At 36.8% G+C, this 16,805-nt stretch overlaps 1 protein-coding gene across 5 annotated transcripts in view; it reads right to left on the bottom strand.

Moving 5' to 3' along the window:
• SLC4A10 (solute carrier family 4 member 10) overlaps window positions 1–16,805 on the bottom strand; it is a 369,353-nt gene that overhangs the window by 43,823 nt on the left and 308,725 nt on the right. For all 5 annotated transcript variants that reach the window (XM_058664557.1, XM_058664558.1, XM_058664559.1 and 2 more), the window contains 4 exons: window positions 14,897–15,071; window positions 14,187–14,320; window positions 13,600–13,845; window positions 147–252 (listed from right to left, as the gene is read on the bottom strand). In XM_058664557.1, the coding sequence (XP_058520540.1) occupies window positions 147–252; window positions 13,600–13,845; window positions 14,187–14,320; window positions 14,897–15,071 (661 nt within the window). The remainder of the gene's footprint in view (window positions 1–146; window positions 253–13,599; window positions 13,846–14,186; window positions 14,321–14,896; window positions 15,072–16,805) is intronic.

The following is a 16,805-nucleotide window of genomic DNA, read 5'->3' as shown; positions in this document are numbered from 1 at the left end:
ATGTCTAATATGAAAACAAAACATTCTGTTTTAGAATACTGCACTACACATTCAAAACAAGTGACAATAACAGACTCAGGATGTTAACAAAAACCCTTACAGTACCGAGATTCAAGATGTGATTTACTTTACAATATTTTACTTACTGACACAGTTAAGTTCTCCCAAATAATATTAGAGGCAGAAATATTGGACTCTCTCCATTCTTTCAGTGTATCATTGCTGGGATTCTGTGGTTCCACACAATTACATCTGAAAAGGCAAAGTATTGTCATTTTGAAACAGGTAGCTTTTTATTACTATACCGCCCAAAAAGGTGTGAAACAAGTACTTCCTTCCCATTTCCAGCATCTCCATCCTACACAAAAGTAATTAGGTCATTCTAAAAACTATTCTTGAATAGACAAATTAAAAATCAAAATGGATACATTATGGATATATTAGATCATTTTGAAAAATCACACATTCTGCAAATATTTTTGGAGACCTACCACCATGTATAAGATATCCAAATATTTGCTTGGAATAGGAGCAACTTAAGAAAGGGTAGTAGTAAACTGATAATGATGTAATAGGAAACATGGGGCTGGGGCCCTAGAGTAGTAGGCTACCCTTCATATGGATACCAGTTCATGTCCCAGTGCTCCACTAACGCTCCCTGCTTATGGCATGGGAGAGCAGCAGAGGATGGTTTAAATCCTGGGATAGTGCACCCATGTAGGAGACATGGAAAAAGCTCTGACTCCTGGCTTGGAATTGGCCCAGCTCAGCCCACGAGGCCATTTGGGGAGTGAACCAGTAGATGGAATCTCTCTCTTCCTCTGATTCTCCTTTTCTCTGTAAATCTGCCTTTCATATGAAAAAAAATTTAGATTTATCCATTTATTTATCTATTGGGAAGGCAGATATACACAGAGCAGGAGAGACAGAGAGGAAGATCTTCCACCCATTGATTCACTCCCCAAGTGGCTGCATTGGCTAGAGCTAAGCTGATCCTAAGCCAGGAGCCAAGAGTTTCTTCCTGGTCTCCCACGTGGGTGCAGTGTCTCCAGGCTTTGGGCCATCCTTGACTGCTTTCCCAGGCCACAAGCAGGGAGCTTGATGGAAAGCAGGGTCACCAGGATTAGAACCAATGCCCATAAGGGAACCTTGGCACATGCAAGGCAAGGAATTTGGCTGCTAGGCTACTGTGCGGGGCCCACCAAAATAAATATTTTTTTAAATAAAACATAATTTCTGATTTCATATTATCTATGAATTTGCTAATCAGAAGAGTTTATAAATAACTGACAAATTAATGCTGTTGGAAGTTAACATCAATTTGCGAGTTGCTGTTTTCCAAAAATTCATTCATAAACTTACAGAAGGCTTTTGCCTCTTGGAAAGCAAATTCTTATAGAAACTGACATGTACTACATAATTTCAAAGCTCCTTGGATACTATTTCAGTGTAATAATGTAACTGTAGGATCGACTGTTGTTTCTAATATTAATTCTACAGAAAAAAAATCTCATAAAGTTTTTACCTGATAAACCTCTTTGCCTAAACAATAGTATCTGATTTCTATATCAGGAACTGCATTACGTCACCACCACACATTGTTTTCAAAGTTGCTGTCTATTAGTGCAAGAAATATGTGGAATTGGGAAGCTCACACAGGCATATGTATTATGCTCACTAAAGGAGATCAGAGGATTCCCCAGTTGGGCTCATTTTTGTGTCTGTAAGAGGGCAGAGGATTCCACTGAGGATGGTTGATGACAAACATGTTAAAAGGGAATGGGATATAGAAACAGTAGAAGGCTACCCTGGCAGTGACATCAATGGTAAAGGAAAACTGGAGCTCTAGCCTAAATTGGACACTAACATCAGCAATGTCATCATAGGTTAGCGATTGTTTACAGTCCTAAAATATGACATGAAGAAAGAACAATAACCAGATGCATAATAAGCAATTGTTATACATGTAGGCAATTTTGGAACTGTAAGTGCTATTTGCATGGCATCATCATTATTTTGTTTTTTTTTCTTCAGTATTTCACAAAATCTAATAAAACTATCAATTTTCACATCAATCTTTTCTTTCATTTGTTGTATTTTCATTTTGCTTCACAATTAGAACATATAATAAATTTATGCAAAAAGTAGAGAAAATGGCCAATATCTTGCAGAAGAAACAAAATGAGAGAAAAATGCACTATACTACATACGACTATCCCAATATATAAACATACATATTTATATATATGTGCTTTCTACAGTTACTTTACATCAATAGATACTCGGTAGATAAAGGCACAAATATAGTTACCAGAGCATGGTAGGAGGAAATCATATTTTCTAGTTTATTAATTTCATTTCTACGTTTCACTAATAGGAGAAACTAAAGGTTCCATCTAAGGCCATACTGGTAAAACCATATTTGAATCTCAGGCCACTTTACCATAAACTCCTGCTCTTTGAACTACAAAGCACAGTTCCTGGAAGAAATTTAGTGCCATTTCCTCAGGGCAGCCAGAAGAGTAAGATGGCCTCCATGCTTCCCTGCTAAGAACTTTCTCCTTTAAGACATTTCCTTAATGTTCCCTGTATCCCTGCCATCACACCATTACAACCCCAGCCCACTATCTTCATCCCTATTGTCCAGTGTCCAATTTCCGGTAACTCTATCTAAACTTGTGGTATGGTATAACACCTAACTTGCCATGTGTACCATTCCCTGAGGGCCACAGTCTCCTCTCTCCACATTGAATGTACTGTGTTAGTGAAAACAGTCACATAATCTGCATCTCCATTCCTGGTAGTGTATTTATATCTGCATTTTACTGATATTTTTCCAGAACAATCAAGTTAGAAATTTGATGTAAAAATGACAGATTCACAGGGGACTTTTTTTTTTTGAGATTTGGGTCTATAAGCATGTATCAATCACATACGCCTCCTTGTCAGAAGTAAATGTGCCTGACAACATTTGTTATCTATAAATTTCGAAGTGAGAAAAGTATTTTGACCTAAAACACTTATTTTATACGTTGCTAATATCATGTATATTAACAATCATTGTTTTTTCCTGAGTCTGCACATTTGTTATCCGAAATTAATAGATTTTAGACTCTCTGCTCATACGAAATTATGTACCAACCTTAGGTAGCTCAAAGTAGACTTCAGACAACTGGGTTATTATGTACGTTTTAAAAAAATAGAAAGATTCATTTGTTTGTTTTTTTATTTATTTCAAAAGTCCAGTGATAGAGGGAGATAGAGGGGGATAGGAAGAGGGAAGGAGGGAGAAAGAGAGAGAGAAAAAGAAAATATTCCATCTACTGTTTCACATTCCAAATGGCCACAACAGTCAGATCTGGGTCAGGCCAAATCCAGCAGCCGAGTCTCCCTCTAGGTCTTCCACAAGGCTGGCGGGACCCTAGCTACTCGGTTCCTCTTCAGCTCCCCTCACAAGTGCATTAGCAGGCAGCTGAACTGGAAGGAGAGTAACCAATATTTGAACTACCAACCCAATATGGGGTGCTAACGTTCAAACAGCAGCCTAAACCACTGCATCCCAACATGCACCCCAGGCTTCAAGTTTCTAAACATCAAAAACAGTTATTGTAAGTAGATAAATTAAGAATAAAGTGAGAAAAACCCCATTTTCCTACTTTTCCTCCGTACTGATGAACTTAATTTAAATAATTACAGTCCAAATTGCAAAAAGTAAAGAGGATAAAAGAGACAAAAAAAGGCGCTGTGAAGAGACGGAATGTGAGTTTGTTACAAGCCCTTCTGTTAATCTTATCCAAAATAATTTCTAGGGAGTCTGGCCATATGATGGAAGTATTAAGGCAAAGCATTTATTTATTTGAAAGGCAGACTGACAGAGAAAGATACGGTGTGTATGTGTGTGGGTGTATACACATACAGAGAGCGAGCGAGAGCGAGAGCGAGAGAGAGAGAGAGAGAGAGAGATCCCATCTTGTGGCACATTCATCAAATGCCTGCAAAATCAGCAGCTGCTCCAGGCCAAAGCCAGGAGTCAGGAACTCCTCAGTCTTCCACATAGGTGGCAGAATTGCAAACACCTGGGTCATCATATGTTGAGCCCCAAGTACATCAGCAGGAAGCTGTATTGAATGTGGAAATGGGACTAGATACTTCTCGAGTGCCAGTTTAACCCAGTGTACCCATACTCCTGCCCTCTCTGCTGCACTCTGGTATCTTTAAGTGTGTTTTGCAGTTTGATGATTAGGACATTGGATTCTCCAACAAGTTTGCTATGTTTGTTTTAATTCAAACATTCATTGAATGAGATTGGACAAATTATTTAATATTTAACCACTTTATGTTTCAGTTTTTCTATCTGTGAAGCAGAAAAAATGATAGTAACCAGCCTTGAGGAACTTTCTTTAGGTAAATATAGATAAAGTTATTTTACTTAATTTAGATAAAGCAGTTAGGAGGGCAGGTGTTGTGAGGGCAGTAGATGAAGCCACTGAATGATATCCCTATAACTAAAGTGTTTGGTTTAAGTTCTGGATAATCCCTACTTCTGATTGTGGTTCCTGCTAATGCACCTAGAACATAGTAAATAATGGCTAATGTACTCAAGTTCATGCCACCCATGCGAGAGATCTGATGGAATTCTTGTCTCCTAGCTTTGGCCTTGCCTTGCCTTGTCTATGTTAGGCAGAACTGATGAAAGGAAGGGGTGTGTGTGTGTGTGTGTGTGTGTGTAGGTGCACTCACTCTGCCTTTAAAACAAATAAAATATCTTAAAAAAAAAAAAACCTAGGACATGAGCTGGCATAAGTAAATACTAATTAGGTGACTAATGTCACCGTAATGGCTACTATGGCTATTACCATTGCTGTTAACACAAGTTCATGGACCAGAAGTTCCAACAATCATAATGCAGAGAAAATGGAAGTATCTGTACTTCCAAACATTTCTTAAAACACCAGTGGTAAAAAAAGAAAAGGCCAATCCTTTTTATTTGTAGTATTGAATTATTTAGCTTAACAATGCATATTTTGCAAAACACGTCCCCTGCTACCCTTTGCTATCCACAGGAAGGCAAGTGCTCTAAGTCATCTTGTTTATATAAATGGCAACAGAGTGATTAGATAAACATTGTAATTAAATGCCCTCATCCAGAAGTCTTTCCTTTTGTTTCAGGGCTAATGGAGGCGATCAATCATCCTTAAAAAGGAGCCTGTGGCTGTCTTCTGAAAACATAATTTGGTAGAACTCCCTTCAACATTATTACTAATTTTAGTCCCTGTGCTGCAGATGCTCTCCTTTTGCCTTTGTGGTTATTAATAGTACCTTTCTGTGTGCATTGAACAGTAATGGTTCATTTTTCTTCAAGTTCATTTTTTCCCAAGTCTATTGACTAAATTAGCCCCAAGAGTGCTATGTAGCAAGTTAGGCATTAATACAAAGCATAAAATCAGAGAAACAGGAACTATATGTAGAAACAAAACATATTTTGTAATCATTCCATTTCTATTTCAACAAATAGTTTGAATTACAAAATAATAAAATCACATTATAGAATATTTAGAAGATTAGACGAGATCAGGCGCGTTCAGGGTGGTATGGCTGTAGACAAATATTTATAAGATTAAAAACAAAATCTCAACATCTTTCATCACAGCTGCTATTTTTTGGTATATTCATTTTCAGCAGTTCCTCCTAGGTACATTTTTAAAAGATTTTATTCAGCACGTAAGCTGTAAATCTTTTTATTTAGTGTTACAATATTTTCTGTATCACAACATTGTTTTGTGAAAACATCATTTTTAAGTGATGGGTACAAATTTGCTTACTTATTCTGTTAATAAACATTTAATTTTCTTGTGCTAATATTATTTACAAAATGTAGTGACAAATCTTTAATAAATATATCCATTACCACAATTTGGATTGTATTTTTAAAATTTATTTATTTATAGTATGATACAGTTCCTTGGGCTCAGAGATTTCCTCTCCTTCTCTACTGAATCCCCCTCAACACACTGAATTCCCCTATATTATCACAATAATATAGTCTTCCAGAAGCAGTTACAAGTCCATCATTCTGCTAGTTAAGTGTATCCTGACATTGTAGATACAGACAATGGCAGAAAATCCAGCATCCTATTATCAGGACATATTTAACAGCTTCACTGGGAGTTCATCTTTGATTCGGGAGTAGAGATGCATACTGCATTGGCCTTCACTTCTTGATACAATAGTCTCTATTATACAGTTCCTTTAGATGACTATATGGAATACTACTCGGCCATTAAAAGGAATGAAATTCTACCATTTGCAGCAAAATGGTCCCAACTAGAAACCATTACGCTCAGTGAAATAAGCCAATCCCAAAAGGACATATATCTTATGTTCTCTCTGATATAAGCCAAACTTCATGCAAAATACAAGATCAATAGATTTATAGATAAACAGATTTTTTAAATGAAATTTCCTACTCACCCATTCTCCCTAAGATAACCATCCAAATGTATAGCTACATCATCTTATCAGAAAAATAGCTTTTAAAATATGAAACGTAACTTTGTAAGACACAGTCACTTGCAATTATTAAAAATATAGTCTCCCCATCAAATTCTTTAACTTCTTCTCATTTAAGTTTCACCCAAATTCAGAAATATCCTCTTCTTGGCCTCTAAATACTTGACTCTGGAAACATTTTCACTTTCCTAGTACCCTGTATCTTTAAGTGATAATCATTATGTCAGCTATAATACATACTCATTAACATAATACTTGATATTTAACTCCTTCAACAGATAAAAGCTCCATGGAGGTAGGGATCCTGTATACCTTGTCATTTTTATATGCAGCACATAGTAGCCAGCCTTGCTTGTGCATTGACTGAATTGACAATTTAACACTGTTTTGTATAGAATATGGTGCTGAGTCATATAGGAGACACATACACATATATGACAGTCCCTAACTTTAAAGAGTTATTACCTATGTAGTCCTGCACTATTGTTTGGCTTTCATATGTTGAAAGAGATTTATGAGCCTAAAACCAAGTTAACCTAGGTTTGACTCTCATTTGCTATCTATTGTCTATGTGATAATGGTAAACCCATCAAACTTTTTGTAACCTTACATTGATCATCTGTAAGACAAGTCTAATACTTGTCCCACTAGGTTATTGTAAATTTTAAGTTAAGTTATATATGCAAAGTTTTTTGTTATGGCTTTTAGAAATTAGGGAACATGTCAATGATACAAAAAGATTTTATAGTTTTTATTTTTTTTCAAAGGTTTCATCCATTTTTATGGGGATATAGTGTGATGTTTCACTACATGTATGTCAGGGTCCTCACCAAATCAGGGTGTCAACATTCCCCCCTCTTTCACATGACTTTATCTCTTAATCCAGTCTGTTTTCTTCCCACTACCATTGTCTCAGTCTATATTCAACCAGAATTTGAACATATCAAAGTGCCAGCAAGGTTGATTTCCTTCAAGGTCTCTTTCCTTCGCCTGCAGAGATCTACCTTCCTTCAGTGTCCTCAGATAGTCTTTTCTCTATATGTCCGAATATCCTTTTTTTTTTTTTAAAGATTTATTATTATTGGAAAGCCGGATATACAGAGAGGAGGAGAGACAGACAGGAAGATCTTCCATCCGATGTTTTCACTCCCCAAGTGAGCCGCAACGGGCCGGTGAGCGCCGATCCGAAGCCGGGAACCAGGAACCTCTTCCAGGTCTCCCACATGGGTGCAGGGTCCCAAAGCATTGGGCCGTCCTCGACTGCTTTCCCAGGCCACAAGCAGGGAGCTGGATGGGAAGTGGAGCTGCCGGGATTAGAACCGGTGCCCATATGGGATCCCGGGGCATTCAAGGCAAGGACTTCAGCCGCTAGGCCACGCCGCTGGACCCCGAATATGCTCTCTTACAAGTACAACAGTCAGACAGGACTGACAGTACCCTTGCCTTCCGCTGCCACCAAACAGGAGCTTGTTTAACCTTTTTTGCTTAAAAGGCTAAATATAATATCTAAATATTGTCACATTTAGAGGTCTTTAAGGTTAATGCTGCCACATGCAAATTTGGGAGAGGGAGGGAGAACAATTTAACCATCATACACAGAGATCTTACTTCAAAATAGGAAGGATCATCTCTGTTTTCACCCCCAAAGTCTGTTTTTATAATTGGAAAGAAAAGTCTACCTACGGTACTTCATGCATTTAACATAAAACTGAATTTTTTTGGAAGAAATATAATTAGCTTTCTCCTAGTTACCTTCAAGGGAAGTTCTGATAAATTGTGAAGATACTAGCTTCCTGTGTAACCAAGAGAAGACAAGAATAACGGGGCTGTGAGTGAATGCAGCACTGGCCTTGGTGCAAACTGCATGAAACTGGTAATGACAATTTGTTTATAGAATCTATTTTACCACCTCTCACTTACTTTAAGCAGTCTTTCAGAGTATCATTAACAATACATTTTTGGTGGGATATAAAAACACTTTTAGTTATAGCTGAGAATTAAAACAATAGAAAGTTTCAACAAAATAAAATGTCTTTGTTTTCCAGAGTGTATATATTCTTCTTCAATTAATATAATTAAATAGTAACAATGCACATTTACTGAACATCTTGTACTATTAAGAGTTAAATTATTTATAAGCATGCTGAGCTAACGTTACTCTTGCATAGTTTTGTAAATAACTAGTAAGAATAGCACCAGAGCAATTAACAATTTCTAATGATTAAAGGCAATGTTTCTTCCACTAAAACAAGTTACAAGCCATGCCATTGTTTAGCAAGAATAAAACTGTAAAATATGTAACTAAGCCACAAGCAGAGATGAATAATGTATCAACATTTGATCTGAGTAGAATCAATTTGCTCAAAAAGTCCCAATGGAATGCAGATATTCATTTACACTGAGTACTCATTTACCTTGAATGAAACTATCTTAACCATAAACAAAGCATCAATATGATATTACATTAACCTCATAAAAATCTATGGCAAAATGCCCATCATATGAAATAAGGCTGAGTGGTAGAAAGAGATTACAGGACACATTTAAAAAATAGCAATACATTTTAAAAAATCGGCTCATCATAATTTATGTGATTAAAACTAAGTCAAAACTAACTAGCTTGTTCTATAAAATATTATATTATTTAAACAGATTCACAGAACTTTAGCAAAACTAAGTCAAAACTAACTAGCTTGTTCTATAAAATATCATTATTTAAACAGATTGACAGAACTTTAGCAAAACTAAGTCAAAACTAACTAGCTTGTTCTATAAAATATCATTATTTAAACAGATTCACAGAACTTTAGCAATTACAAATTGAAATATTCAAGGGAACACTGAAAAGAAAGAAAAAACTATTTTTTTTTTTGAAATTAAAACTTTAGGGTCCAGGGCTGTGGCACAGCTTGTTAAGCCATTTTTTGCAACACCTGCACCCCATATGAGCATTAGTTTGCATCCTGGCTGCCCCAATTCCAAACCAGTTACATGATAATGCACTTGGGAAAAACACTGGAATATGACCCAAGTGCTTGGGCCCTTGCCATTCGCATGGGATACCCATATGGAATTACACATTTTTACCTTTGGCCTGGCCCTATCTCAACTGTGGCAGGCCATTTGGGGGATGACCTTGCAGATGGAATCTCTCTCTCTCTTTCTCTCTCTCTCACATTCATTTTCACTCTCTCTTGCTTCACCTGTCTCTCTCTCTCTGTGCAACTTTGCCTTTCAAATAAATAAACCTTGAAAAAACTTCAGTGAAGTCTGAACCCAATTAACTAATATTTTTAGAAACTGAGATTGTTAGTTACTAAGAAATGGTTCACAATTTTTAGAGCTATGTATTTCTAACTATTCCTTCAAATATATACATGCCTTTATTTTAAACGTATTTTTCATTAACTATCAGATGTAATGATAAGATAATCAAGTAAGATTTCAGAAGGAGCATTTTTATTATGAATGCTTGCTTAGAAAATCAATTTTGTTGCCTATTTAAAATGCTTTTCACTGCTGCTCTGCGTATCAGTAGTTGAGAAACTGTGCTTTAGGAAATCAGACAATTCCAGCAGTTGGAAGAAATATTAAACATGGGGAGGTAAACATTTGGTGCAGCAGTTAAGTTGCTTGTAATGCCCGACTTCCACATCAGAATGCCTAAGCTCCAGTTCCTGTGTCACTCCTGATCCCAGTTTCTTGCTGTTCCATATCCAGGAAAGCAGCAGTGATGGCTCAAGGCTTGGGCCCTTGCCCAGACCCGGGAGGGCCCAATTGAGGTCTAGGATATGCACTTTGACCTGACCCAGCTCTGGCTGTCGTGAGCATTTGGAAAGTCAACAAACAGATGAAAGATCTCTCTTGTCTCACTTTCTCTCTCCTTCACTTTCACAAAATAAAACTTTTCCTTAAAAAGCTTATGAAAACTGGAATTGAAAGACGAGTATCTCCCATGAACTTTCTGAAGATCCCTCATGTGTACCTACTGAAACACCACATAGCACCCCATAAACATGTAAATGTATAATGTATGCGTATTAGCTACAAACAAATCAAATTCAGTTGAATCAAAACAGTTTTCAACAAGACAAAGATGAGAAGTACTTGTTTTTCAGTCACATGTATAGATGTACATGCAAGCATTTATTGAGAAATGTGGGCAAAATGTAACATATCTTACCATAATTGCTTCACTAACTCACTGAAGCTCCAGCATTGATCTTATTCTGCATAAAAGATTCACTCAAAGATCTTGTTACAATGTTCTAAAGACAGCATTCTGGTACTTTTTGGTTGACATTAACCACCAAGATGATAGAATATGAGATCAGTTACAAATTAAGCCTCGAATACCATCTCTAGGAATTGAGACATGATTCACTTGCTAGATTCTTATATTCTCTCCCTACAAAAGTAGAGGTACCACAATCAATCTATATATAACTACCTTTACTCGATCAAGTACATTCAGCACACTGATCGCTGACACTAAGCCCACAACTTTACATGAAGATCCTCTTTCGATGTTGTACCAAGTCTCAGTGTTGATGGGATGTGTTAAACAGCCAGAGGCCAGAGTTTGTAGGAGCCTATCCAAAACAAGGCTTCTCTGCTTGAATGTTAGCTGAATGCGGTTGGTGTTTGGACTCCTGATTGGAGGTTGCAATGCTATCTACCAGACACAGTTTATCACAATGGCTATGCTGAGAAATTAAAATGAATTCAAACTTTTGCATTCCACTTTGGATATTTCACAAAATACCCTTAAGTCTAGGTCAGTTTAGGAAATCAAGAGAAATTGAGTCAATGCTTCAAAAACTTAACTCTCTGAAAATAGTCATTGCATCTCACTAAAATATGGCCATCTAATTCATGGTCATTTAATTCATCTTTAAGAAAGAGATTAAGAACCCACCATTATTTGCACTCATCCTCAATAATAATACCCACATACAAGAATCCACCATTACTGATATGCACTCTTCCTCAATAATAATACCCCATAAACTGTTGCTTTTTCATAGCTATTTGAGAATAAAGTAGAAATAATTTATTATTTAAGGTTAATGATTTTAAATGAGAGGTGTGGTAAAGAAAAATCATGGGTGAAAGTGATTATGAAAACTAAATATTGTCTACTGGCACTTAACAAATACATATTGGTATCTCCCAATTTTGTAGCTCTCTGGAGGTAGAAAGATGAAGACATAATAATTCTGTCAACAAAAATGCTCATAAATCATTAAGGTTCTGAGAACAACACAGATAATCAATACATTATTACAGTGATGAATTCTACTGCTGTTGGAGATAAGACTTACAGAACCAGAATAATTCATTCTATTTTTGCTATTTTAATGGAAAATAAATAAGGGAAAAAACTCAAAATCAAATTACTTATTGCCAACTTGGCATATTCATGATCATCTGATATATTTTATGTCTTCTCAAAACTGGATAGGGGCCAACACAATGTCAGAGCAGGATAATCCTTCACCTACAGTCCTAATGTCTCATATGGATATTGATTTGTGTCCCAGCTGTTTCACTTTTGATCCAGCTCCCTGCTTATGATCTGGGAAGGCAATAGTGAATGCCTCAGGTCCTTGGGCTCCTGCACCTATGTGGGAGCCCTGGAAGAAGCTGCTGGTTTCTGCTGTTCTGGTCGGTAAGGTCATTTGGGGAGTGAACCACTGGATGAAGACCTCTCTGTATTTCTCCTTCTCTATATATAAAATCTGCCTTTCAAATAAAAATAAATATTTTTTTAAAAATTAAGTAGATTGACAGTTACTCTTGGCACAATGAAAGCAAAGCATATATGTTCAAATATAAAGACTACATATTAAATGACTACCATGCCAAAGAAGATAGGAAAAAATCTGTTTACACATCAAAGCTCTTATTTATTTCATTGTAAGCTATGAATTTAAAGAAATCTGATCATTGGAGGTCTAAGCATAAAAATAGTATCTGAAGCATAGATTCTAAACAATATGACTTTCCTCTAGTACCTCACATGTGAAGAAAATATATAGAATTTTAGACATACTCAGTTTACAAAGATCACAGTCTCTCAGATACAATATTCTTAGTTATAGCATTTTCTATGGCTTTTTCTAATAAAATCTATGAGAGCACAGGGCTGGCAACACTGAAGTAGAAAACTCTGGTTGGAATTGGCATTATTGACACTAAGAAACTGACTAGTGTGTAAAAATGTCACAGTGACAGGAACAAGAAAGCTCCTGAAAGTGTCAGGTGGACTTCATTAAGCTGTACTTTGTGTAAATGTGTGATGTGATATAATATTTTTAAATGGATGTTATTAGCACTGACAGATCTAGTTTCTTTAATGCATTTAACATACTTCTATATATATATTTTATGCATATGAAAAATGATCCACTTTGTTTCTCCAAAGGACAAGTAATACCAGAACCAGGCAATCACAGTGCGGAAACTGAAATGAAGAATCAGAGAAGCAAGGTTATCTGATCAACAGCAGCATTCTCAGGGAATCTGTTATTCTGTTTCTGTCACACGCATCTCAAGGGCCAGACAACAACAAATGCTCACTGCGTATCAAGGAATCCCTTCCACCCCTATTACTTCCCCAATCTTGATTGAGAAAGAAACTTAGTGCCACAATGCAATTCACTCATATTCACACTCAATCATTAAATCATAATGCTTCAAATATTCATGTTGATCTGCCCCTCTCTCTCTTTCCCTCTGGAAGGTAGAGATACAAACAGAAAAAGGTAGAGATACAAAAAGAAAGAGAGAAAGATAGAGGTGAGACAGAGGATGAGATTTTCCAACTATTGGTTCACTTCCCCAGTGTTCTCAATGCCCTGGGCTGAACCAGGCCAAAAACAGGATCTAGGGATTTCATCTGAGCCTCCCACATAGTTGCAGGGGCCCTATCACTTGGGCCAATTTCTGCATCTTCCCAGATCCATTAGCAGGGAACTGGATCAGAAGGGGAGCAGGACCAGCATTGTGACACAGTCAGTTAAAATGCTGCCTGCAAAGCCATCATTCCATATGGGAACCACAGCCAGTGGGGGAAATGACACTTACGAGTACTGAGTCAGCAGTTCCAAATCATTGTGCATGTTGATTGGGTATGCTTCACTGAGTTCAAACAATTTCTCCAAGGCCTCATAAATGAAAATAATGCAAATAAGAGAGGCAAAAGCTTCTTCAGTAAACCGGGTGATATAGCAGACAAGAGAACTTGCATCAGTGGCTACAAGTATTATACACAGAGTTGCTGTCCACAGTCCAATACTAGCTCTTAAAGATAGGTATGACAGTCCATATTCCCTAGAAGGATAAAAGGAAAGAACAGTGGAAAGAAGTAATTTAACATTGCATCAAATCTGTAAATATAGAGGAATGAGCATAATTCAGGAAACAGATGTAAATAATCTTTGCATACCATTAGCAAGGCTTGTCTAAAGGAAACTTATAAGAAGACAAAACCAAAAGAGATTTCTCAGTGCTTAGAATAAAATTTTATGATTTATAAATGTTACATAACAACACTCACAATCTTTTCTTCTTGTTTTGTTGAGTGACAAAAATGACAAACCTGATGCTGGGAAGAAGCACGAATACAGTAAAGAATAAGCAGGAGTTTGGGGACAAAAGCACATAATACTTACTTGCAAAATTTAAACAAAATCTTTTCAAATACCAAAACTGGTCCTGTACTCCCCAATATGGTCAGTGGCTGTCCGCCAAAGAGAGAATAGGCTATTCCGGTCATGGACGCTCCAAAGAGAGATTCGATGGCACTCTGTGTAGAGACAGAGATGGTGCATTGCCTTAGCTGTACTGACAGCCATTCTAATGAGAGAAACATTCAGAAAAATACAAATATTTGCTTTGCCTTTCACTGTGAAATACACAGCAATTGTGGGCAGTATGTAGGATGGAATGATGAAAAAATAGAGGCCCGTGGTAGGCAGGAAAATAATGATAGTGGTCAGGAGGTGTCCTCTCTACCTTCCTATCTCACTTCTCTGTTGTCCTAGCAAAACTTCAGATAGATTCAGGATTAGTGTCTGGACATAAATATGGACTCAATACATGGAAAATGGATCTCTGTGAGGTATGATCATAGCCTAAGTTAGCACACAGTTAGAGGATAAAGAGCAGAGTAACAGTCAGAATCTTGTGTAACACGTAGAAGCAGTGGTTCCGAAATACTGCTCTCCCAAATTACTAACCATGCAGGAAATTCATATAAAATTACCTACCAAATCATACATTAAATTTGTTCTAACTAAAGGAATCCAAAATCCAATGCTCACTTATCTGTGAATCTCAAAGACGATCAATTTTCAAAGCTCAGAGAAAACACAATACATACTATACGACCTTCAGTTGCCTCTCCCAGCAGTCCTCCAAACGTGATGACAGGAGACATACATGCGCAGTAGAGAAACAGGAAAGATGCTAAGCACTGCAGGCTGAAAGCATCTCTGAAGTCACTCCAGAAGTATGGAGCTTTTCTTTTGATATCCAAAATAAGTCCCCCAAAAATCCTAAGACAGGGGAATAGCACAATATTGAAATCCAATATAAAATTCACTCTTTGTTCTGTTGCCAGATCACAATATGTTTTCCATCATAGAGGTGAGATCATAGTAACCTCTTAAATGGTAATGATGACTGCATTGCTCTGTTACCTCAATTCCCAACCAAATACTGGGATAACAAGCTAAAAATTTCAGGTTCACTCAAACAAGATTCAGAGCATAATGAGACAAAAATGTTTCTGATCTTCTTGTCAAATCCACATCAACCTATTTTTCCTGTGCTCAGGCCTAATATCCTCAGTCATTGGCGGTATTCCATTTAGCATAGTAGAACATGAGAGAAGGAGGGTTAACTGGTTTTTGTACACACCAATAGTGAGCATCACCCTAGAGAGAAAAACACAATGTTTAACCACAGCTCAAATTATTTACTCTCTCTACCCTTCTACCCCTCTCCAAATCACTCACTGGATTTTGTTGCAGAGAGGCATCTAAGTGACCACAGGATCATTGCAACACTCAGTATAAACAGGGACGTCCTGGCAAGATGGCCTTGTGGCTAAAACCTCTCCTTGCCTGCACTGGGATCCCATATGTTCACAGATCATGTTGCTCCACTTCCCACTTGGGAAGTGAAGCAGTGAATGAAAGACTCTCTCTTTATCTCTGTCTCTTGTTCTCTATAAATCTGACTTTCAAATAAAAATAAATACGTCTAAAAAGGTGGTTCAATTGGCTAATCCTCTGCCTTGCAAGTACAGGCATCCCATATAGGCACCAGATCCTATTCCAGCTGCTCCATTTCCCATCCAGCTTCTTGCCTGTGGCCTGGGAAAGCAGTAGAGGACAGCCCAAAGCCTTGGGACCCTGTACCCATGTGAAACACCTGGAAGAACCTCCTGGCTCCTGGCTTCACATTGGCTCAGTTCCAGCTGTTGTAGCTACTTGGGAAGTGAACCATCAGACAGAAGATCTTTCTTTCTTTCTTTCTCTCTCTCACCCTCTCTCTGTAAATCTGCCATTCCAATAAAACAAACAAATAAAAATAGATATGTTCCAAAGTTATTTTTTATTTTTAGGAAACTAGGAGGTAACCTTATTATAACTGAGTTACATAAAGTAATTTTGATTTACTGTTGCCTAGGCACAGTCCAACATCTATCCTTTACAGTATGATAGCAAACTTTCATGGTATAAATTCATTCATATATCCAAGACCATAGTAAAAAACTCAAAAGAGGGTTTGAGTAAGGGGAATATTAAATTACAAAATGATGTTTAAAATTGAGGCCTAAATTATTTTCATCTATTGGTAATAAGAGAATGAATAAAGAGGAATTCTCATTCTTTAGACAATTAATAACAATACGCATACATTAGAACTTAACTACTTAAAGTTCTTTGTGTTCCAAAAAAATAAATATGCAACATTAAAATGAATAAAACTATCAGTAAGTTTTTACATAAAGCTTAATGATTAATAAAAACATCTCATTTTATTCCCCTATGCTGCTAGAATGATAAATACACTGGATCATACAAAATGTAAGACTTTCATTATCTATTTATAAATACAAATATTCATGTGGCAGTCATAGGATCACCTCCAAAATAATTATCCTCTGGAGAAATATATTTTCATTAGCCCTGAAAAATGTATCTGTTTAGTACAGCTGAAAATTTTTACTATGAGTTCAATTTCCCTGACTTGATGTAGATATGACAGTTGGATATTAGTAA

Source organism: Ochotona princeps, chromosome 5 (genome assembly GCF_030435755.1).
Source record: "Ochotona princeps isolate mOchPri1 chromosome 5, mOchPri1.hap1, whole genome shotgun sequence".
NCBI lineage: Eukaryota > Metazoa > Chordata > Mammalia > Lagomorpha > Ochotonidae > Ochotona > Ochotona princeps.
This window is presented reverse-complemented; position numbering and strand designations above follow the sequence as displayed.